At 44.1% G+C, this 23,197-nt stretch overlaps 2 protein-coding genes across 6 annotated transcripts; both read left to right on the top strand.

The window, feature by feature from the left end:
- The first annotated feature begins 12 nt into the window (after positions 1-12).
- Positions 13-6,889, top strand: rnf8.L (ring finger protein 8, E3 ubiquitin protein ligase L homeolog). Of its 5 annotated transcripts, none has more exons than XM_018261817.2 (8): positions 13-253; positions 723-851; positions 1,525-2,205; positions 2,587-2,649; positions 2,777-2,866; positions 3,301-3,408; positions 3,617-3,821; positions 5,154-6,889. In XM_018261817.2, exons 1-8 carry the CDS (start codon positions 167-169, stop codon positions 5,390-5,392), a joined length of 1,602 nt encoding a protein of 533 aa, XP_018117306.1. In that variant the 5' UTR covers positions 13-166; the 3' UTR covers positions 5,393-6,889.
- An 8,572-nt stretch (positions 6,890-15,461) lies between these two features.
- On the top strand, positions 15,462-22,070 carry XB22169453.L (alpha-1,6-mannosyl-glycoprotein 2-beta-N-acetylglucosaminyltransferase-like L homeolog). Its single transcript, NM_001095893.1, is given in 2 exon segments — positions 15,462-15,551; positions 17,201-22,070. A coding segment is annotated over 1 exon segment (1,266 nt). The 5' UTR covers positions 15,462-15,551; positions 17,201-17,219; the 3' UTR covers positions 18,486-22,070.
- The last annotated feature ends 1,127 nt before the right edge of the window (positions 22,071-23,197 follow it).

Here is a 23,197-nt window from a genome sequence, read left to right as displayed (position 1 = left end):
TCTATTTATACAGCCACTGGAAGAAGGCGCCGACTGTCACGTGTTATAGACGTTCCCCGCGGCTTAGCGTCACTTGTCTGTGACGTTACCCGAGGCCTATTAGCAACTTGGAACAAGTAACGACCCTGGATTAACTGGCTGTTGCGGGGCCTGGCGGACCGCTGTTATGGCGGACGGAGGGTCCGGGATGTGCTGGTGCCTGAGGCGATGCGGGAAGAACCAGGAGGTTCTGTTGTTACCTGACGGGGAGGAGGTGAGGGAGGGGCTTGTAGCAACCAAGCGCTATTCGGGGAGTGTGGGGCAAGAGTGGGTTGCAGGGGCAGAGCAGACTAACGTGCTGACAGTCTAGGTGGGTGCGGGGGTAACAGGAACGGGGAACAGAAACATTAAGGGAACCGTTGGGGGTTGATTAGGGGGCAGGGCCCTTGGTCACACGGAGTGAGAGAGAACGTGGGGCAGAGACCCCTGTGTGAGAGATGGGGGGCGGTGACTGTAGCCTCTTGGGGGAATAGAGAGGAAGAGGGGGGGGGGCAGTTCTTTTGGGGGTTGGATGTTACAGGGAAATTTGGGAGACTTCCCCGGGAAGGAAGAGAATTTGGGGCCAGATCCCATGGCCTGTGGAAACTTGGTGCAGAGGGGATTGTGTGGTTGTATGGGGTGAGCCCCATGTGATTGTATAGTTCTGTGCATCTCTTAATTCATTTCTCTCTCTCTCTGTACAGGTCACTATGGGCCGAGGCTTGGGCGTCACCTACCAACTGAAACCCACGCTGTGCCCACTCATGATCTCCCGCACACACTGTCTCTTTAAGCAGAATGCTAGGGACGAGTGGACTGTGACTGATAACAAGGTAACGAGACTCTGCAAACCCCCCAAATAGAACTCCCTGAGGAGTGCTTATCTCTTCTGTGAGAAAACTGTCTGCTGAATTGTGCTTAGTACTGGGGAATACCTATCTGCCAAAGTTATATGGTATCTCTCTGTACAGCCTTGTATCAACCTTAGAAGGCTGTTCCTGCTGAATTGTGCTTAGTACAGGGGAATACCTATCTGCCAAAGTTATATGGTATCTCTCTGTACAGGCTATGAGCAATGTTATGGGGCTGTTCCTGTTGAATTGTGCTTAGTACAGGGGAATACCTATCTGCCAAAGTTATATGGTATCTCTCTGTACAGCCTTGTATCAACCTTAGAAGGCTGTTCCTGCTGAATTGTGCTTAGTACAGGGGAATACCTATCTGCCAAAGTTATATGGTATCTCTCTGTACAGGCTATGAGCAATGTTATGGGGCTGTTCCTGCTGAATTGTGCTTAGTACAGGGGAATACCTATGCTGCCATAGTTTTATGGGGTATCTCCCGCTACAGGCTCTTAGCACATTTTGGGACTGGTCCCGCTGAATTGTGCTTCATAAGAGCTCTCTGTTTGGGAGAATTCTCGTTACAGAGTTTATAGTTGGGCGGAGGAACTATGCCTGTTGCTTCCATTTCCTACTTTGTTGTGATGTCTTTCTTTCCCTCTAGAGTCTGAATGGGGTGTGGAGGAACAAGGAAAGACTGGAACCTCATAAGGCTTACACCCTGAGTGAAGGGACCCTCATCCAGCTGGGGGTGCCCCCACCCAACATGGAAAGTGCTGAATTTGAGTACATCCTGGTCCGGGAACATCTAGACAAGGTTTCTGGGTCCCTAATCAGGCCACTGCCCGGCAAGACCAAAGCAACAAGGACCAAACGCAAATTCCCCTCTGAGGATGCCGATGCTTCGGGAAATGAAGGTCCATCTAACTTCTCCATACCCAAGTTCTGCCGGGTCTCCAGAGATGGTGAGGACTCGGCCAAATCCTTGCGCACTTCACACAAGCAGCCTAAAGCATCTGGCGTAGAGCCTGAATTAAATGACTCTGTGGAAACTGACACAGTATCTCCCACCCAGCAGCAGTGCTGCCGCAGCACGTTACAGCTTTCCAGAGTCAGGGAGACAATGGAGGAGATCCGCCGGCTGAATGTGCAAATACAGGAGAAGCAGATAGAGATGCAAGAGAAGCTGAACCATCCCCAAGAGAGCCAACTGGGTTCTAACAGTTACCTTGTGGTGCAGAAGGAGCTTCAAGCGCTGCGCAACCAACTGAGCAACGAGCAGGAGCAGCACCTGCAGAGCGTGAAGGAGCTGAAGGAAATCTTCCAGGAGGAACAGCAGAGCATGGTGAGTGAGTGCGGTGTGTAGCCTTAGGCTGACCTGATAGCACCTGAAGCCTTTCTTTGCTTGTGTGACTACTGGACTGTCTAAAAATATTAAAAAACATTCTCAAGGCACTTGTACTATTTGGGACTTTACCTGTGACCCAGACACCTTACCTGGCAGTGTTGCTGGGTGCTGTGCTTCCTTCTTTGCCCTGTTAGTGACATTTGTTGATATTTGGGCTGGGGGCATACTATTTGCTGCCTTTGTGTCATATTCTCATTTAAACAGCCAGAAGTTTTCCTTTAAACTGAACAAAGTGGAAGCGGAAACTGTATGAAACCTCTGCTCGGTTCAGTACGTTCCTCTAGCCACAGCCAACAGTAGCCATGTTTTCTCTTGCAGGGGAGTCAGAAGCAGGCGGAGGAGGAGCATCTGAAGGAGCAGTTGGCACAGGCACTGCAGGAGGTACTAGAGTTTGGCACTTGGGTCAATATGCCATTTTGTGTGGTATTGGGGGAACACCGACATTGCAAGGGGTATTTGGGTTTGGCACAGTGGCCTCTGGATGAAACCCGTATCTGCCTTTCTGCAGCACACTCAACTTATGCAAGAACTGAATCGCAACAAAAATGACTTTGAGCAGATTATTCAGGCAAAGAATAAGGAACTCCAGGAGACCAAGGTACCGACTGTGTATAGGGCAGTGAGTGAGGCCAGAGTGCTGGGCAGTAGGTCATTGGAGTGTAAGTGAGGAACTGAGTGTATAGGGCAGCAAGTTCCTGGAGTGTGAGTGAGGGGCTGAATGTTGGAAAGTGTTTGTGATTGAGGAACTGAGTGTCTAGGGCAGTAAGTTCATTGACCGTCAGTGAGGAGCTTAGTATATAAAACTGTAAGGCCCTAGAATGTGAGTGAAGGACTGAATGTTGGGTCGTATGTCTGTGGCTAGTGAGTGAGAAGCTGAATGATGCTGTGTGTGTGCGCTACACAGGCAAAGAGCTGTGGAATGAAAGATTCTGGGGGTGCTGAGAGCAATAGAAATATAGTACTTATTAGTGTTACTATGGAGCTGCAGTTGGACTGATGCTTTGAGGTTCTGTTTGCTTGGGTTTGTTGCAGGAGGAGAAGGAGAAGGTTTGTGCTCAGAAGGAAGAGGTTCTGAACCATATGAATGATGTGCTGGATAATGAACTTCAATGCATCATTTGCTCTGAGCATTTTATTGAGGTAACACCCTTTTGCTTGTTCTATTAAACCCCCCGAGTCCCTACATAAGTGATAAGTAAATACAGGACCACATTCGCACCCAGGTGTTGTATCCCATAGCAGGTCTTTGCTCAGTATGTGTAGGTGCTGCCCCCTGCACCCACTTTGAGTTGGCTGCTTTAAACGGGGCACTTTAACCTCTAATGTTCAGACCTCCTCCCCCCCACAGGCTGTGACATTAAACTGCGCCCACAGCTTCTGCTCCTATTGTATAAAGTCATGGAGGAAACGTAAAGAGGAGTGTCCCATCTGTCGCCAAGAGATCTTGTCCGAGACTCGTTCCCTTGTGCTGGACAATTGTATTGACAGTATGGTGGACAAGCTAAGCCCAGAGATGAAGAACCGGCGCGCAGCTCTGATATTGGAACGCAAAGGTGAGAGGTGGGTGACCATATCAGGCAATAGCAAGTGACCCCCAGAGGGAAGGGCTCTCATTATTATCGTTAGTAACACATGTTTATAAAGCACCAACATATCCTGAAGTGTTGTACAATAAATACATTGTTCGTGCCATTAAAAAACACCCAGTAACCTATATAAGAGGTGGAGAGGGCCCTGGCTAAAATAGTTGGACACTTTAAGGCCTCTCCAGTACAAGGTACATAATAAATCTTTCATTCCAAGGGACAGTACTCTAAGCATCGGGCTGGGCAGACATTGGGGGTTGAACAATAAGGTGATATGTGTGTGTTGTAAATGGGTAGATCTGGAGTGCCCATACTTTACTAATTCAAGGTTTACTTTAGTGATGTTGTCCCATTATGATCTACATCCATAAAAGCATTGTTAGCATTCTTTTTCATGGAAAATATTACTTAAATACTGATTTATGGGATGATAATAATAATGTAAACCACTATTTCTTATGTAACTATAACATAATAAATATCTGAATGAAAAGCATGGAACAGGAGGGTGATTTAAACAAGCTGTTTGTTGACTGTGTCTTGAGATCTACTGATCACCAACTGAAGGTCTACTGGTAGATCCCAATCTACCTTTTGGGCACCCCTAGGGTAGATGAACACTGAACCAGAGGAATGGTCTGCAATTAAAAGAGCCACCAGTAGAGGTCACTGTTCACCCTCCATGTAGGAAATCTCTGATGAGACATCTTGCTCACCAGCCCCTTGGATGTTACTCCCAGTGGCCTCAAAGCAGATGCTGGAAGTTTTGAATTCCAGGCTTGGAAGCACATTTTACTTGCATAAAAACTAGTTGTACTACCAAACAGAGGGGCTTTCAAATAGCCAATCACAGCCCTTATTTATCGACTCCAGGGACTATTTTCAGGCTTGCGTTACTCCCCAACTCTTTTTACATTTGAATGTGGCTCATGAGTAATAAAGGTTGAGGACCATTGCTGTAGATGTATAGTCTGCAACTAAAGCAGACTCTTCAGAGACAAAGTAGATAGACCCTGTCTCCCTCTAATTATCACTGTGCAAGTATACAGAGCAAGTAGGGCTGCCCTACTATCTCTATATAGTCATACTATATAACTCTCATCAATTATGTTCACCGTTACAGTTGAAAATATTAGGGACATATATCTAGAATTTAACTTGGTCTTGATAGTTAAACTAAAACTCCCAGCATGCTTGCTAGGTAATGTAGTGCAAAAACAGCTGGTGTTCTGTAAGTCAGGTTCCAGGGCATCCCTGGAGTTAGACTTTAGTTTTTGACGCTGCTTTTCTGTCTCCCAGCAGAGATGGTACAGGCGGAGGAATCAAACCCTGTTCTCGTGGTCAGTGACAGCAGTTCCTTCCTGTCGGACACGTTCTACATCTCCAGCAGCAGCTCAGACAGTGATGAGCTGGGCAGTGATTTTTGGATGGTGAATGAGGAAGAGGAGTATGAAGAATCTCTGTTCGGCTGCGGGACTGATGAACTGGACTCCTCTGATTTTGAGTCAGATGATGATGACAGCTTTTTAATAGTATAAATCCTCTCCTCCAGCTGCAGAGCAGTATGATTTCATCACTGAGCCAATCACATCCGTGGCCTCCACCTGGGCCAATATCAAACTGTTACACTTAAATGCATCAAGTTTATTTTCCTTTATATATGTATTTATTTCATTTGCATCATGTGATATTGTAGCAATGAGGAGTCTACCCTGCAGTTCAGCTGCACCAGGGACTGTAGGCTTTTCTTTCTGTTTGGGGTGATTCTGTTATATATTGGGCTTGGGGTCCGAGCAGTTATTGAAGGCACTTTGGATGCTGTGTGCCCCCCATTGTCACCTGTCTTACACTCTTGCTTGGGGAGAGGTAGGTACAGTAAAGCCATTTGAGTGAGTGGCAAGTGGGGGGTTAAAACAGCAGTTTCAGGGTTGTCCTTGGGGCTGATGGGGGGGGGGGGGCACAGCTAAGATTCTATTTTGTTACTGAAGAGATATTTGGAAACAACTTTATTTAGCCTCCTGTCTTTTCTTATGGCCTCCTTAATATTGAGGTGGGGCCAACTTGAAAGGGCATGTAGTGTGCCAAAAGTGTATTGATATTAGTAATTCAAACCAGGCAATGTTCTTTGAATGATGTGTGATTTTTTTTTTTAGATGAAACACAGCTCTTTAATTAACATTCTGAACAATGGAGGCAAACAAATAATTTCATGGAAAATTAATGTAAATTACAAAATGAAGAGGTTGATATAACAATAATCAATACAAGGTTCCTTCTTAAAGTAACTTTTTGAATTAGCCAAGTTGTCCTACTGTTTTTATGTAAATCAATGCTACAGTTTCTCTTTCTCCTTTATTTATGATGCAGAGAACTGCTTTTTGCAATATGTAGCAGCTTTCTGTGATACCTTAAATGATTATCCTTAAAGGATCAGGAACACCAATTGTTTTAATACCAATCACCCCCCCAATTGCTATAATGATAGGGAAGGCTTGCTTCCCCTTGACTTTTTTCAAATCTTCAGCTTGAATTTGACATGCGAAAGGCGACAGCAGCCTGAATTACTCTGTGCGCTAAACCGGAAGTCAGCTTTGTACCGTTAACCTAAAGTACCTAGGTCTGCAGATTAAATATATGCTCACATCATTACCCCCAAAGTTTCTTAGGTTATTGGTGCACAGAGGAATTCAGGCTGCCATCACCTTTCTCCTATGGGGCACTTTGCATGTAAAATTAAAGCTGAAGATTTTAAAAAAGCCAAGAGCAAGTAAGCCTTACCTATTATTATAGCTATTTTGTGTGGAAATATGTATTAAAACATTTGTTGTGACTGGTCCTTTAAGCAACAGTCTTTACCCAAATCGGCAACTGTTCCAGCTAAATATCTGCCTTTAAATCCTTTGATGATGTTATGTTAATTGAATCCCGGAATCCTTAGTATTCCAGGCTGTCAGTGTTGTTCTACTTCCACAACCTCTGCTTGTGTTGATAATAAGGATCTGAATGTGAGCAAATAAATTAATTCCTTTAGTTTATTTCGCTAGTGCTCATAAACCCACTTACTGAGTAGCTATGTCAAGGAAATCATGTGACAAATTATATCTCCATTATTATTAACATGTATTTTTAGAGTGCCAACATATTGCACAGCACTGTAAAATGAATGTGCTTATACAAAGAAATAACAGAAATTACATAAATATAGCATACAGAGTTACATACATAACAACCAGTACTGGTACAAAAGGTGAGAAAGGACCTGTGCAAAATGCTTACAATCTAAAGGGAAGGGAATAAGACACAAGGTATTGGAGTGGTCAAGATCAGAAATAAGCAGGTGAGAGATGTAGCATATGGTATCACTTGGTAGATAAACAATGAGGGTAGGCTTCTCTAAATAAGTTTGTTTTAAAGGACCAGTAACGTCAAAAATTTTTACAAAAAAATTCGTTAAGAGTACAACAAAACAAAAACACCAACACAAATTAAAATTTAAAATAGCAAAGCCTTTATTAAGAAATAACTTACAGAAACTCCACTTCCTGTCCTCTTCAGAAAGGGCGACCATCCATCTGCAGCGCTTGATTTCTCCTCCTGGCTATACACTGACAGCGTGTCCTCTGCCCGATTGCGTTCTCCAGCTCTTCTACATCCAACAGCAGTATGAAGGCGATGTCTCCCGCTCCTCCGCTCCAGGAATGCAGCCCTGACTGCCGACCCTGTGCCCACTCCGTCACTGTCAAGGCAGCTGAAACAAAGCAGCCGCAAAAGAATGCGTCCAACACTGAGCCGGCGGGAGGAGTAAATAAAAGTAAATCATACAACCCCGGCAGGTCCCGCATTGAGTGTATTAGGAGGCTGCGTCTGCACTGCTCCAGGGCGAAAGGCTGTTCCCCCACAAAATCCTACCGGTTCACGATTCAACATTCAGCAGCCAAACAGCCGTTTGACAGAGGGAGCAGCAGCAGCTGCAGGCGGGGAGCAGCACGGCTCACCAAAAGAAGCTCGTCCTCCTGGGGTTGCCGGCTCAGTGTTGGACGCATTCTTTTGCGGCTGCTTTGTTTCAGCTGCCTTGACAGTGACGGAGTGGGCACAGGGTCAGCAGTCAGGGCTGCATTCCTGGAGCGGAGGAGCGGGAGACATCGCCTTCATACTGCTGTTGGATGTAGAAGAGCTGAAGAAGGCGATCGGGCAGAGGACACGCTGTCCGTGTATAGCCAGGAGGAGAAATCGAGCGCTGCAGATGGATGGTCGCCCTTTCGCCGTTTCTGAAGAGGACAGGAAGTGGAGTTTCTGTAAGTTATTTCTTAATAAAGGCTTTGCTATTTTAAATTTTAATTTGTGTTGGTGTTTTTTTTTTGTTGTACTCTAACGAATTTTTTTGTAAAAATTTTTGACGTTACTGGTCCTTTAAGAGATGAACAACAGGGAGATTGTTCCTTCGCTCTGCCGATGCTAGAATAGATTTGCCGGTGCCTCAATCCTCCATAAAGGGTTACCGCAATCCCATATTAGTCTATAAAATAGTAGTTAGAGGAGAGCACTCATAGAAGCAGATACTGCTAAAACATTTTATTATTGACTACAAATCACACAACATGTTTCGGGCATGGCCCTTTCTCAAGTGTAATCCCAGTGAAAAGCGTGAAAACATTTAAACACACCCCTCCTCCCACCAAGTGGATAATCAGATTCTTCAGGTGTGTCCATTTCATTTTGTTCAGCTCAGAACAAAGTCTTTTAAAAGTCCATATAAAAGCCAAGACAATCCATATGCTAGAAAAAATACATAGTTCATAAATAGTGCTAAAAATTTAACCAATCTCTTTCCCCACCTTATCCAAAAAACGATACGTGTACAAAGATAATGATCAACATGTTAAAATATACGTATGTAATAATATTTTGTAACCCTGTTACAATCCCAATAGAATAGAAAATGGAAATTTATTCTATTGGGATTGTAACAGGGTTACAAAATATTATTACATACGTATATTTTAACATGTTGATCATTCTCTTTGTACACGTATCGTTTTTTGGATAAGGTGGGGAAAGAGATTGGTTACATTTTTAGCACTATTTATTACCTGTATTTTTTTCTAGCATATGGATTGTCTTGGCTTTTATATGGACTTTTAAAAGACTTTTTTCTGAGCTGAACAAAATGAAATGGACACACCTGAAGAATCTGATTATCCACTTGGTGGGAGGAGGGGTGTGTTTAAATGTTTTCACGCTTTACACTGGGATTACACTTGAGAAAGGGCCATGCCCGAAACATGTCGTGTGATTTGTAGTCAAATAATAAAATGTTTTAGCAGTATCTGCTTCTATGAGTACTCTCCTCTAACTACTATTTTATGGACTTGTTTTAAGAGATCTTTTGAAAGCAGAAAGGTTGGGAGAAAGTCGGACAGACTGTGGGAGAGAATTCCAGAGGAGGGGTTCAGCCCTTGCAAAGTCTTGAATTTGAGCGTGTGAAGAGGTAATGAGAGAAGAGTTGAGGAGCAGGTCAGTAGAGGAGAGTAGTAAGTGGTTGGGTGAGTATATAGAGATTAGTTCAGAGATGTAGGGTGGGGCAGAGTTTTGGAGTGCTTTGAATGTCGGGGTCATTAGTAGTAAATTTTATTCTGAAAGGTAGCGGAAGCCAGTGCAGGGATTAACAGAGTGGCATGGCAGAGGAGGAGCAGTTGCTGAGGTGTATAAGCCTGGCGGCAGTGTTTATTATGGACTGGAGAGGTCACAGTCTCTGGCGGGGAAGACCAATTAATAGAGAGTTACAGTAGTTTAAACGTGATATGATTGGGTTTGAACTTTATTAGACACTTGCCTCTGTGGCACTGATTGCATAGAAATGTATATTTCTCCTTCACTCAGTTAAATGTCAATTTTATGCAATGGACTCTTGTAGTTATCTTGTATCTTTATTCACTTGGCTGTTATACTTTTCTGTCTTTTCATTGCTGTCCCTGTCACCGCCAATCATGCAATCTCTTAATTGGATTGCTTTTCTCCCTTTCTCCTAGTTTCAATCTCCTAGTCTCTCTGTCACCTCTCCAGTTTCAAATATTTCAGGAGTGGCACCCTCTCTCATTAGTTTCTGGGTTTTTTTTAACAATGATTGTGTTTTGTTCAGTAGCTGCCTGGTTGCTAGGTTCCGGATTACCCTTGCAACGAGGCAGAGGCTGTATACGAGAGGGGTTGAACAGAGAGATGAGGAATAAGAAGTAGCCCAAACATTGTAGCCTGACAGAGCGCTAGTTTTTGGCTTCTGGGGGCAATGACCCCTATTTGAAAGCTGGATAGAGGCAAGAGAATAACGGTAATAGTTAAACTAAAGGTAAATGTGTTGTTTGTTAGATGTAGACACAACTGTAATTTTTATGACTTCTCCCTTTATGTTTTTCTTTGTTTAAAGAAGTGAAAGCCTACAGTTTATATTCAGTGCCCCTCCCATAGTTCCTTGTGGGATGCCACAGACTCCAGGTGCCTCACGGTATCGGCTTCTATTGCCCCCAGTTGGTCTCTGATGTCATGTAGCCACTGTTTGTTGCCTTGTGTTCCAAGGGGAAGTTCATTATATTTTCATAGTTTCATTGTATCTTGGGTAATTTCAGAAACCCGTTAGGTTGTGACACATGGATTAACTTCTCATGCCTGAGACCCCTGTCCCTTCATTATAGAATGGAATTAATTTGCTGCTGTTATGTCAGAATTACGTAAATCTTTCCTTTCTAGCCCTGCTCGGTGCGGCAGGTTATACATGGCTCCCTTCATGTCAGACAGAGAAGCAGAATCTTTGCAGTTTAGAAGGGTTAGGGCTTCTCTTTCCTGCTTTACAGAGGGAGGATTCGCCCAAAGTGCAGAGTCTGCCTTTCACAGAACTGCTTAACCCCTGCAGCGCCGGGGGAAAGACACAAACAAGGAGCAGGGCAGCTGTAATGTTGATCAGTCACAAGCCTGTATTTTGGGTACTTTCTGGGACAGAAACCCTTATCCTGTGAGGTTGTGACACACGTAAGCTTCATTCCTCATACCTGAGACCCTTGTCTCTTACAGATCTTGTGTTGGTGAATTCCCAGCAAGCCCTATAACACGAAATCATAGAAACTGTAGTTCATAGCATCAGAAAAGCTTTTTATAGATTTTGTAGATGGAGCCACAATTTCTGGGAACCCGGTGGCCAGTAGTGTCTCTGGTTCATTGTTAACCATGCACTGCCACGAGCAGCAAGTAAGGAGCATAGTGTGGGCTCTACACTGAGAGTTAAGGGGTGTGGGAGTGTAACCCATGCATTGCCAGGAGCAGTCAGTAAGGGGCACAATGGGGGGCTGCACTGAGAGTTAAGGGGTGTGGGAGTGTAACCCATGCATTGCCAGGAGCAGTCAGTAAGGGGCACAATGGGGGGCTGCACTGAGAGTTAAGGGGTGTGGGAGTGTAACCCATGCATTGCCAGGAGCAGTCAGTAAGGGGCACAATGGGGGGCTGCACTGAGAGTTAAGGGGTGTGGGAGTGTAACCCATGCATTGCCAGGAGCAGTCAGTAAGGGGCACAATGGGGGGCTGCACTGAGAGTTAAGGGGTGTGGGAGTGTAACCCAAGCATTGCCAGGAGCAGTCAGTAAGGGGCACAATGGGGGGCTGCACTGAGAGTTAAGGGGTGTGGGAGTGTAACCCGTGCATTGCCAGGAGCAGTTAGTAAGGGGCACAATGGGGGGCTGCACTAAGAGTTAAGGGGTGTGGGAGTGTAACCCAAGCATTGCCAGGAGCAGTCAGTAAAGGGCACAATGAGGGGCTGCACTGAGAGTTAAGGGGTGTGGAGTGTAACCCATGCATTGCCAGGAGCAGTCATTAAGGGGCACAATGGGGGGCTTCACTGAGAGTTAAGGGTTGTGGGAGTGTAACCCATGCATTGCCAGGAGCAGTAAGTAAGGGGCACAATGGGGGGCTGCACTGAGAGTTAAGGGGTGTGGGAGTGTAACCCATGCATTGCCAGGAGCAGTAAGTAATAGACAGTGTGGAGGCTGCAGTGAGAGTGTAACCCATGCATTGCCATGCATTGTCAGGCGCAAAATAATAAATAATCTCAGTATCATTTCTTATTGACACATAAAGCAATTAACAATTTTCTGGGCAGCCAATTAGTGCTTTGGTTGCACAACATGTTCTAACCACTGTGTCCCATGTTTGTTCCTAGCCGCATCACCATGTTGGCAGCTGTTCTGCTATGGGGCTGGTTTGGCCAATGAAGAAACATCTTCTCCTGGGAAAATATTATTGGCCCCTGCCTTTGACTTGGGATGTTTCTTACTGTCCAGAACTGCTGGGATTCGCCTTAAACTATGTGTCCTTCTAATGGAGAGAAGAGTGGATGTGTATTTGCTCATAACTTCTATTGTAGCTGATACTACAACTCCCAGAATCCCTTACACCAATAATACTGGTAAATACTGCAAATGTGGGCCTTTATTTAAAAAGCCTCTCAGCAGCCATAATGTTTGGGTACATTCCCTACATGGCCCCATGGAGGCAAGCTAGCAGGGGTTAACAGCCCCCAGGGGAACAGAACTAATTGTGTATAGTGCAGATCTACAATAGTAAAAAATATTACCAGTCAGCAAATAAGTCCTCTGTATAATGAGCTGCTTCTCAAAGAAAAACTTGGCAACGGCTGCAACTTGGGAAATGGAATGGATTTTGTTATACAGAACATGTTATCTGAACTTAAACAAACTACCCTTCTTTTCACCACCCCTAATCATGGTGGCTGTTTACATGATCAACAGTGGGACAAGCCAGCGGTTGCAGTGCAGCAATGTAAGATACTGGTGAGGGGCACTCATTTAAAATAAAGTTCTGTAGTACAGGGCAAAGTTGTATACAGTACACATGTATCCCCAATGCACGGACATTAGGATTCCCTGATTTAGAAGTAAAGGAGTTAAATACATCCCATACATACGTCCATCACCCCCACATGTATTATTCATATTAGACTCAACTGTCCTACAGTTTAATTTCAAAGTCAAATTGCATCTCTGTTCCGGCGGATGCGATGGCTGATAACAATGCCCCCCCTTTATTGGCACACATTGTTCCAGGGAGGAGATACCTCTGTCCCACAATCTGCTGCCGGCTCGGGTTACTGCTTGTGTGCAACAACTCTGTTCATTGCCCCTCGAATCTCAATACGACCCTCAGCGGTGGAATTCGATTCTCTGATTGGAATCTTGTGGCTAAAAGTGAACAATAGGGAAATAGAGACAGTGACAAAACTGGTATTATTTCATTAACTTCCCCTTTAATCTGTTATTTTGTATTTGGATTATAAAAAATTTCTAATCTATGGGGTCACTGACTCAAGCAAAAAGAATAAATGGTATAATCATTTTCTAAAATACTCAAAATTCTTCTGTTTTCAACAAAGCCACTGTATCTGCCATCCCAGCTCATTACTATAAGGGAGGAACTCCATGATGCAGCTCGAGCCGACATGTTGCCATGCGATGAAGTGCATGCGGCTCGAGCAGACATGTTGCTATGCGACGAAACGCATGCGACATGTTGGATGTTCTGAAGATAACAGGATGGGAAGGAGAAATCGCAGATAAGCACTACATTTATCCAGCAGTCGGATAAACGTAGTTCTTATCTGCGATTTCTCCTTCACTTCCTGTTATCTTCAGAACATCCGACATGTCGCATTCATTTCATCTCATGGTGACGTGTCGGTTTGAGCCACATCGTGGAGTTCCTCCCTAAAGTGTGGAAATCCAAACCTTGATATATAATCTAAGGCCAACATTAAAGGGACCCCTGCCTCCCAAAATCTTATTCCTGAATTCCCAAAAGTTGTCCCTCCCTTTACTGCTATAACTGTGCCTATTATTGTGCTTAAACAACTATAATATAGGTTTGTATGCTATAAAGAGCCAAATGTAGATGTGGCCCTCCAAAATATTTATGGCCCTGTCCCCCAGCCTGTTTATCTGCTCCAAATACCTGTCTGTATGGCAGCTTAACTTGAATGCATTCCAGCCTAGGAGCATACTTGCATGGAGCACTCACTGTGTGCAGCCAATGGGAAGCCTGATCACCCAACAGCTCTGAATCCAGCACCAGGAACAGATCTTCAGAAATACATTTGGTCTTGTAACATTTAAGGGGTGGTTCACCTTTAAAGGGATACTGTCATGGGAAAAAAAAAATTTTTTCAAAATGAATCAGTTAATAGTGCTGCTCCAGCAGAATTCTGCACAGAAATCCATTTCTCAAAAGAGCAAACAGATTTTGTTATATTCAATTTTGAAATCTCACATTGGGCTAGACATTTTGTAAATTTCCTAGCTGCCCCTGATCATGTGACTTGTGCCTGCACTTTAGGAGAGAAATGCTTTCTGGCAGGCTGCTGTTTCTCCTACTCAATGTAACTGAATGTGTCTCAGTAAGACATGGGTTTTTACTATTGAGTGTTGTTCTTAGATCTACCAGGCAGTTGTTATCTTGTGTTAGGGAGCTGTTATCTGGTTACCTTCCCATTGTTCTTTTGTTTGGCTGCTGGGGGGGAAAAGGGAGGGTGGTGATATCACTCCAACTTGCAGTACAGCAGTAAAGAGTGATTGAAGTTTATCAGAGCACAAGTCTTGGGGCAGCTGGGAAATTGACAATATGTCTAGCCCCATGTCAGATTTCAAAATTGAATATAAAAAAATCTGTTTGCTCTTTTGAGAAATGGATTTCAGTGCAGAATTCTGCTGGAGCAGCACTATTAACTGATTCATTTTGAAAAAAAATTTTTTCCCATGACCGTATCCCTTTAAGTTCACGTTTGTATATTATAGAATGGCAAATTCGAAGTCACCTTCAATTGGTCTTCACTATATACTTTTTATAGTTTTTTAATTATTTGCCTTCTTCTTTCCAGCTTTCAAATGGGGGTCACGGACCCCATCTAAAAACAAAAGCTCTGTAAGGCTACACATTTATTGTTATTGCCACTTTTTATTACTCATCTTTCTATTCAGTCCCTCTCCTATTCATATTCCTGTCTCTTATTCAAATCAATGCATGGTTGCTAGGGTCATTTGGATCCTAGCAACCAGACTGATAAAATTGCAATCTCAGAGCTGTTGAATAAAAAGCTAAATAACTCAAAAACCACAAAAAATAATAAATGAAAACCCATAGCAAATTGTCTCAGAATATCCCTCTTTACATCATACTTTAAAGTTCATTTTAAAGGTGAACAAACCCTTTAAGCAACAGCGGGAAATGGGAACATAAAAGCTAAACCACAACCAAACAAACCAGGACTAATTTAGAAACAAGTTTTTCCAGCCACTGCGCTTCCCTGCCTTGGGGCCCCTGCACCTGCACTGAGAAGCACCTGCTGGAATGTCTGTTCTGTGGAGCTATTTGCCCTTACTAAACGTGTCGGTCAGACTGTTTTGAAAACGTCACTGAAGTGTCGTTTTTCTATTGGCTAGAGGAAGAAGGCTGGTCTTTCTCTCTGATGGGCGCAGTCTTTGGAGCAATACGTCAGTGCTCTCTGATTGGCTGCTGGTAGGAGGACGTCAGGCTTAGCAAAACTGAGTGTGGGGTTCGGTGTGTATGTGAGAGGTTCGGCGGCTCCGGGAGCTGAAGGAACCAGAAGCACCGAGAGAAGACGGGAACCCCCTCCGGGGCAGCTAGAAACCGTAAGCAACACACACACACACAGTGTGGAACGGGTTATAGGTGGACATTAATAAAAAGTAGAACACGAGGAACAAGTTCTGTGTGTGTGGGAACTTGGTTGCCTGATTGGGAACTGGGTACAGAGAGCGCTCGGAATTAACTCTGCCCCTGCCTGGGGTAACAGTATAGGTATAGGTTTATATCTGCCCCTGCCTGGGGTAACACTATAATTATAGGTTATATCTGCCCCTGCCTGGTGTAATACTATAATTATAGGTTTATATCTGCCCCTGCCTGGGGTAACACTATAATTATAGGTTATATCTGCCCCTGCCTGGTGTAATACTATAATTATAGGTTATATCTGCCCCTGCCTGGTGTAATACTATAATTATAGGTTATATCTGCCCCTGCCTGGTGTAATACTATAATTATAGGTTATATCTGCCCCTGCCTGGTGTAACATTATAATTATAGGTTAAATCTGCCCCTGCCTGGGGTAACACTATAATTATAGGTTATATCTGCCCCTGCCTGGTGTAATACTATAATTATAGGTTATATCTGCCCCTGCCTGGTGTAACACTAATTATAGGTTAAATCTGCCCCTGCCTGGGGTAACACTATAATTATAGGTTATATCTGCCCCTGCCTGGTGTAATACTATAGGTATAGGTTATATCTGCCCCTGCCTGGTTTAACACTATAATTATAGGTTATATCTGCCCCTGCCTGGTTTAACACTATAATTATAGGTTATATCTGCCCCTGCCTGGTTTAACACTATAATTATAGGTTATATCTGCCCCTGCCTGGGGTAACACTATAATTATAGGTTATATCTGCCCCTGCCTGGGGTAACACTATAATTATAGGTTATATCTGCCCCTGCCTGGTTTAACTCTATAATTATAGGTTATATCTGCCCCTGCCTGGTTTAACACTATAATTATAGGTTATATCTGCCCCTGCCTGGTTTAACACTATAATTATAGGTTATATCTGCCCCTGCCTGGGGTAACACTATGCTATAGGTATAGGTTATATCTGCCTCTGCCTTGGGTAACACTATCGCCATTTGTAATAAAAGGCACTAAATTTGCCCAGGAGCAGTAACCCATAGCAACCAATAAGATGTTTGCTTTTAAACAGTTAAACAGTAAATGATACCTACTGATTGGTCGCTATACTATACTGCTCCTGGGCAAACGTAGTGCCTGTTTTATTACATAACCACCTAAGTTTAGGCTATCTCTGTCTCTGTGTGTGGTAACATGATGAAGGTATAAGTTAAGTTTGCCCCTGCATTGGCTCGAGTGGGAAGTATGTTGTCTGCTCAAGGTAAGATTAAAAGGTGCAGAGAAAAGTGTGGGTATTATTTTCTGCTGGATAGAGTAACAAGACAAATAGGTGTGTATCTGCCCCTGTTTGGGGTAAGAGAGAGAGAGTTCTTCTGGCCACGCTGGGTAGAGGGGGTAGTGTTTTATCTATCCTGGGTAAGAGTATGGGGGGTTCATTCTGACCCAGGATGAAGAATCTGCCTGGGCAATAATAAAAATGACACTGACTCACATAGAAGTGTTATATTCTGCGTCAGTATGGATATGAAATGGGGTAGATTGATATTGGCTGTGACCTATAGGGCACTAATCATATTTACAACCCACAGGATAATTTGTGGCCCGACAATGAGGCTGACGCTGCACAAGAAGAAGATTGCTGCCTTGGTGCTGGTTCTGTTTGCCTGTGCTGGTTTGCTCCATATCTTCACCCGCCGGGATGAGCGCGAATTCTTACTCACGGTCCCAGGTCCCAGTGAGAAGAGTAACCCCTCTGGCTTCCAGTTGCCCGTTGGCACTCCGCTGCAGATGAGACTGACTGCTTACCGCAACAACCTGCACCAGCCAGTTCTAAATGCTGACAAATTTTCTGGTCACCCTGAGCTGGTGGCAGTGGTACAAATGCGGGGTGGGCCAGGGAGTGGTGCTCGTTTGCGCCTCCTAGCTGAATCCCTGCGGGCAGCTGGGCCCCGAGCAAATCGCCGCCTGTTGCTGGTGCTGAGTATGGAGAAGCCCTGCCCTGAAGTTGCAGATGCCATGCTGGCCATAGACTTTTGCCGGGTGCTGCCCATCTACTTTCCCTACAGCCTGAGCTTCTACCCAGAGGAATTTCCCGGAGCAGACCCCAACGATTGCCCCAGGGATGTATCCAAGGAGTCTGCCATTCAGCAGCGGTGCAACAACGCTGAGTACCCAGATAGCCACGGGCACTACAGAGAAGCGCCATTTGCTCTGGACAAGCATCACTGGTGGTGGAGTCTCCATTTCACATGGGAGAGACTGCGAGAGGTGAATGGCTATGGGGGGTATGTGGTGTTCATGGAGGAGGGCAGTTACCTGCTCCCAGACTGGCAACACATGCTGCGCCTCATGCAGAAACAGTGCAAGGAGGAAGGGTGCCAGCTGCTCAGCCTTGGGGGCACTGCAAGTCCAGATCCTTCCCCGGACCCCCAGCACTTGGAAGTGAGTGGCTTTGTGGCACCAAAGCATCGTTCTGCGGTGGGCATACCCCGGGAACTCTACTACCAACTGATGGGGTGCCTGGCAGAATTCTGCACCTATGATGATTATAACTGGGACTGGAGCCTGCAGCACCTCTCTGCCTCCTGCCTTTCCCACCCACTCAAAGTTCTCAGCACCCGTCAACCTCGTGTACTCAACCTGCCCTCCCCCCCAAAAGACAGTGAATGTGGACGCACCGGACCATGTTCCAGTACAGACGATGCTTCCCAAAATCTCAGGGAGCTGGTCAGGCAGCTGAGTGGCCAGCTCTTCCCAAAAACTGTAACGGTGTCCAGTCGGCAACAAGAAATCCGCAACCCCCCGCAAATCAAGAATGGAGGTTGGGGGGACATCAGGGACCATGCTTTGTGCCAATCTTATGCCAGGCTATGATGTGCCGTCTCTGTTCTTCTGGATTTAACTGTGACCAAAGATCAGGAATAATCTCAGGTATATAATTGCACAAGAGACCAAATGCCCCCAAATTGCTGCTTTTTATATTTGGCTCTGCCATTCACCTCCTTTGTGCCCTCACCACAGTGCCTTATGAATGGACGTAGCCTTACAGATGATTCTCAGGAGCAGCACAGGATTTTACATACTTTAAAGACAGAAATGGATTTTATTTCATACAATTGTCTGTGGTTTTAGAGTAATTTTATTACTTCGATCAAGGTGCCCCCCGTATCCCTGTGCCAGGGCTGTAGGGCATTTGTAATGTCAGGACCAAAGGGTATAAGAGCCAAAACTGACAGTGAGACTTCCTCTGCCTTATACCCTGGAATGCGACTGACAGGCTTATGTGCTCCCAAACTATGTGCCATACTTATCCTCATTGCATTAGAGCCAAAGGTTCAGGGAGTTAAGTGTACTAGGGTTGCAGAGATAAATGGGTTTTTTTACTTTCAAACACCTAGTTGTTTTCAGATAGTTCACCGGAAATAATGACCTTTTCCAATTACTTTCTATATTTTATGTGTGACCATTTTTCACCTTCAAAAGCTGGTCTGGGAGGGGGGTTCGAGGGGGGTTCATCGACCCTGTAAGCTGTTCTAAATTGATATATTTCTTATCTTTGTCCCTGCTGAGCGGAATCCCAGAGTAAAGACAGCTGTTAGAATTAGGGATGCACCAAATTCGGTTCAGGATTCTGACTCTTTCAGCAGGAGTCAGATCGGCCGAATCCTTCTGCCCAGCCGAACCAAATCCTAATTTGAATATGCAAATTAGGGGCGGGGAGGGAAATCACGTGACTTTTTGTCACAAAACAAGGAAGTAAAAAAAGTTTTCCCTTTACCAACCTTAATTTGCATACGCAAATTAGGATTTGGTTCGGTATTCGGGCGAATCAATCGCAAAGGATTTGGGGTTCGGCCGAATCCAAAATAGTGGATTCGGTGCATCCCTAGTTGGAATTGATACAATAATTGCTAATATTCCACAGATGCTGCTGAGAAATGTATCCACTAAATGTTGCAAAATTGTAACAGTTTAGAGTCTGCACCTGAATTACTGAGCTGTCAGACTGAAACATGAGAGACCAGGGACATTCAACTTTAAACTGAGATATTGGAAAAACGGTAAAAAATAACTAATGGAAAATAATTTTAAAAAAAAGCGTTAACAGTCTGAAAACAACTGAAAAAAGTGTGTGGAAGGTGAACAACCCCTTTATAAACATGCAAAGATTGTTTTTAGAAGCTGCCCAGAGAGGGTCACAAATGGTTGCTCTGTGTTTCTCCTGGTGCTGCCCCCCCCCCAGGCACTTTGAGGTGTAGGGTAAGTTCTTCTGGATTCTGAGAAGTTGCCCCTGTCTCTCCGTGTTGGTGCTGTGTGTCATGTTGCTGATGTTTGTACCTTGTTGCCTCTGATCCCTAAGGCACACACAGTATTCGGGAAAGTTACTCATTTATGAAGGGTTGTGCTTGGGCCAATATCACTTATTAGTGCTGTGTCGGCAGATTCTGCTCGTAACTCAGATGACACTTTCTTCATATCCCCTTGGCTCAAGGGTCACGGGCTGCTGTGTATGTCTGTGTGTGTGTCTGTGTGTGTGTCTGTGTGTGTGTCTGTGTGTGTGTCTGTGTGTGTGTGTCTGTGTACGCACCAGCACATGTCTCCCTTCAGCTCTGTTGGGAAACTTTTATTTCAGTTCATTACGAGGATATTTTCATGGTGCTCTGGGCACGTGTAGTCGCCCTTCTCTTGCAGAAATCTGAAACTTACCGTGGTGCCTGTGGTCTGATCAAAGGGGAAGTTGAGTGCTATACTTACACCGATATGTCTACAATTTTTTTTTTTTTCACATTTGAGCTCAGCCTGAGGCTCTGCTAAAGAAGAAGGAAAGCTACAGAGGCAGTTTATTGCCAATTGATTAGCCACAATAGTGCAAGCTATAACACTATATTTTTTCTGCTTTACCATACCTAAGTGAAAATCTCTAGAAGTTCTCTCTGTTTGTCTAGGATAGCAGCTGCCATATTAGCTTGGTGTGACATCACTTCCTGCCTTTCCCTGCTCACTCATAACTCTGGGCTCGGGGGGGGAAGGGAGAGAGGAGCAAACTGAGCATGCTCAAGCCCTAGCCCTGGAGGTTTAAGCTGAAAACAGGACTGATACAGAAGCCTGTGTGTGCACAATACAAGGAAAGAAATGCTGTGTTTCTTTTGACAGAGGAATCAGAGCAGCATTACTTTGTGGGTTTACTGGTGTATTTATATAGACCTTTCTGATAAAAAAAACGTAATTTTAGCCTTTCCTTCTCCTTTAAGAAATAATGTTCAGCTTGTTTTTAAATGTGGTTTAAATATGTTAATTAATGTAATTACACAATGTATCCCCCCCCACGACTCATGTCACCAACCTGCGGGACTGGTCTTTTGACTGATTTTTAGGGTGATGAAGCCACCGACAGTTCTTGCTTGGGGAGGGGTAAGTGATATCTCTAGATCTGAGCCCCTGTAGAAAATAAGTTCCTATGACATCATGGATGATATATAATCACTATATTTTTGGGTTAGCTTTCCTTTTAAGGAATGGGGTAGACATGAAGGCTCAATCCTCTTCATTATCTGTATATACCTATGCACTGACAGGACCCACTGATTAACTGTTATATTCCAAGATGTGCGTGCCTGGCAAGTAATGGGTTAAAATTAGGGATTCACCGAATCCACTATTTTGGATTCAGCCGAACCCCCAAATCCTTGGCGAAAGTTTCGACCGAATCCGAACCCTAATTTGCATATTCAAATTAGAGGTGGGAAGGGGAAAACATTTTTTACTTGTTTTGTGACAAAAAATCAAGACATTTCCCTCCCTGTCCCTAATTTGCATATGCAAATTCGGATTTGGTTCGGCCAGGCAGAAGGAATTCTGGATTCGGTGCATCACTAGTTAAAATTTTGCGGTTGATGATGAATAGGTGGATTTGGCGCAGTGATGGAAGTGTCCCCTCCCCTGCAAATGTCTCCTAACCACAACCCAGTGAGTCTGACCCAGGCTCTCACTTGGAACAGCTGCAGAACAGTGTTTGTGAAGCAATGCATTGTGCAAGGGACTTTCCTTAAGGGGCAGGGAGAATGTGAGATCTTCAAGAAAAAAGTTTGTCCATGGCATTCGTAACAGTAACATGTAATCTCACCCCCTCCTGTCAAGAGATCATGGGAGTTGTATTTCTGAAACAGTTATTCACTGTCCAAAGGCCGCCCCCCCCTTTCAAGAACCCCAAAACCCTTATTTATTAAGAATATAAATACAGTCTCTGCTGAGGTTTATCCCTTTCCCCGACCAATTCCCTGTAATACGTCCCTTTTCATGTGTATTGTGCTTAAGACAATCTATTTGTAATGGGGAGGGGGGTATTGTATTTGTGCTTGGTACAAAATAATTGGTTTTACATTGTATGGGGGAAGTATATTTGTTTTTAATTATTTTCTATTAAAAAAGTGTATTATGAGGGCATCATGTGCCCAGAAATTCCTTCTCTGTATATTTTTATTTATACATATGGGAGGGAGGTGCCATATTGTTTCCCTTAGACCAGGGATCCCCAACCTTTTGAACCCGTGAGCAACTTGTAAAAGAAAAAGGAGTTTGGGAGCAACACAAGCATGAAAAAGGTTCTTGGGTTGCCAAATAAGGGCTGTGATTGCCCATTTGGTAGCCCCTTTGTGAACTGTCAACCTACATTGAGACTCTGGCAGTACATATGTTTTTTTATACAACCAAAACTTGCCAAGCCTGGAATTCAAAAAGTAGCACCTGCTTTGAGGCCACTGGAAGCAACATCCAAGGGGTTGGGGAGCAACATGTTCTCACAAACTACTGGTTGGGGACCACTGGCTTAGACAGTACAGTATGAGGGTATAGCTTATTGTGTGCCCACAACATTCCTTCTCTGTGTATTTGAGTTTATACCTCCAGGTAGGCAACAATGATACAGGGATGATAGGGAAACAATATGACAGCATTTTGTTTCCCTATTGTGTCTGTGGCATTGTTGCCTAAATGGCTTTGCACTATTGGGCTGTATCTGTACTATTAAAGCAGCGATTATAGATGCACAGAGCCATTAAAGAGTTGGATCACCTTTGGGTTAACTTTTAGTATGTTATAGAATGGCCAATTATAGTCTTCATTATTTATTTTTTATAGTTTATGAATTATTTGTCTTCTGCTCCTGACTCTTTCCAGCTTTCAAAAGGGGGTCATTGACCCCATCTAAAAACAAATGCTCTGTAAAGCTACACATTTATTGTTATTGCTACTTTTTATTATTCATCTTTCTGTTCTGACCCTCCCATATTAATGTTTCATAGTCTCATTCTAATCAGTCCATGGTTGCTAAGGTAATTTGGACCCTAGCAACCAGATTGCTGACACTGCAAACTGGAGAGCCGCTAAATAACTTAAAAACCTCAAATAATAAAAAAATGAAAACCAATTGCAAATTGTCTCCGAATATCGCTCCCTACATCATACTGAAACTTTACTCAAAGTTGAACAACCCCTTTGAGTCATTTGCATGTCTCCACCCATAATGGTTAAAGACTCACCATTTTGGGTTTAACCCTTTAACTGCCAAGCAAATAGTACCTACCTGC

The sequence above is a fragment of the Xenopus laevis genome, chromosome 5L (assembly GCF_017654675.1).
Source record: "Xenopus laevis strain J_2021 chromosome 5L, Xenopus_laevis_v10.1, whole genome shotgun sequence".
NCBI classification, from domain to species: Eukaryota; Metazoa; Chordata; class Amphibia; order Anura; family Pipidae; genus Xenopus; species Xenopus laevis.
Note: the sequence above shows the minus strand (reverse complement) of the source record. Positions and strands in the feature narration are given on the sequence as shown.

What these genes read in the sequence shown, in the direction of transcription:
- rnf8.L (XM_018261817.2), top strand. Translation starts at nt 167, where the DNA reads ATGGCGGACGGAGGGTCCGGGATGTGCTGGTGCCTGAGGCGATGCGGG. An exon ending in TGTTACCTGACGGGGAGGAG is followed by an intron (nt 254 to 722) that starts GTGAGGGAGGGG and finishes CTCTCTGTACAG; the next exon opens with GTCACTATGGGCCGAGGCTT. An exon ending in GCTCTGAGCATTTTATTGAG is followed by an intron (nt 3,409 to 3,616) that starts GTAACACCCTTT and finishes TCCCCCCCACAG; the next exon opens with GCTGTGACATTAAACTGCGC.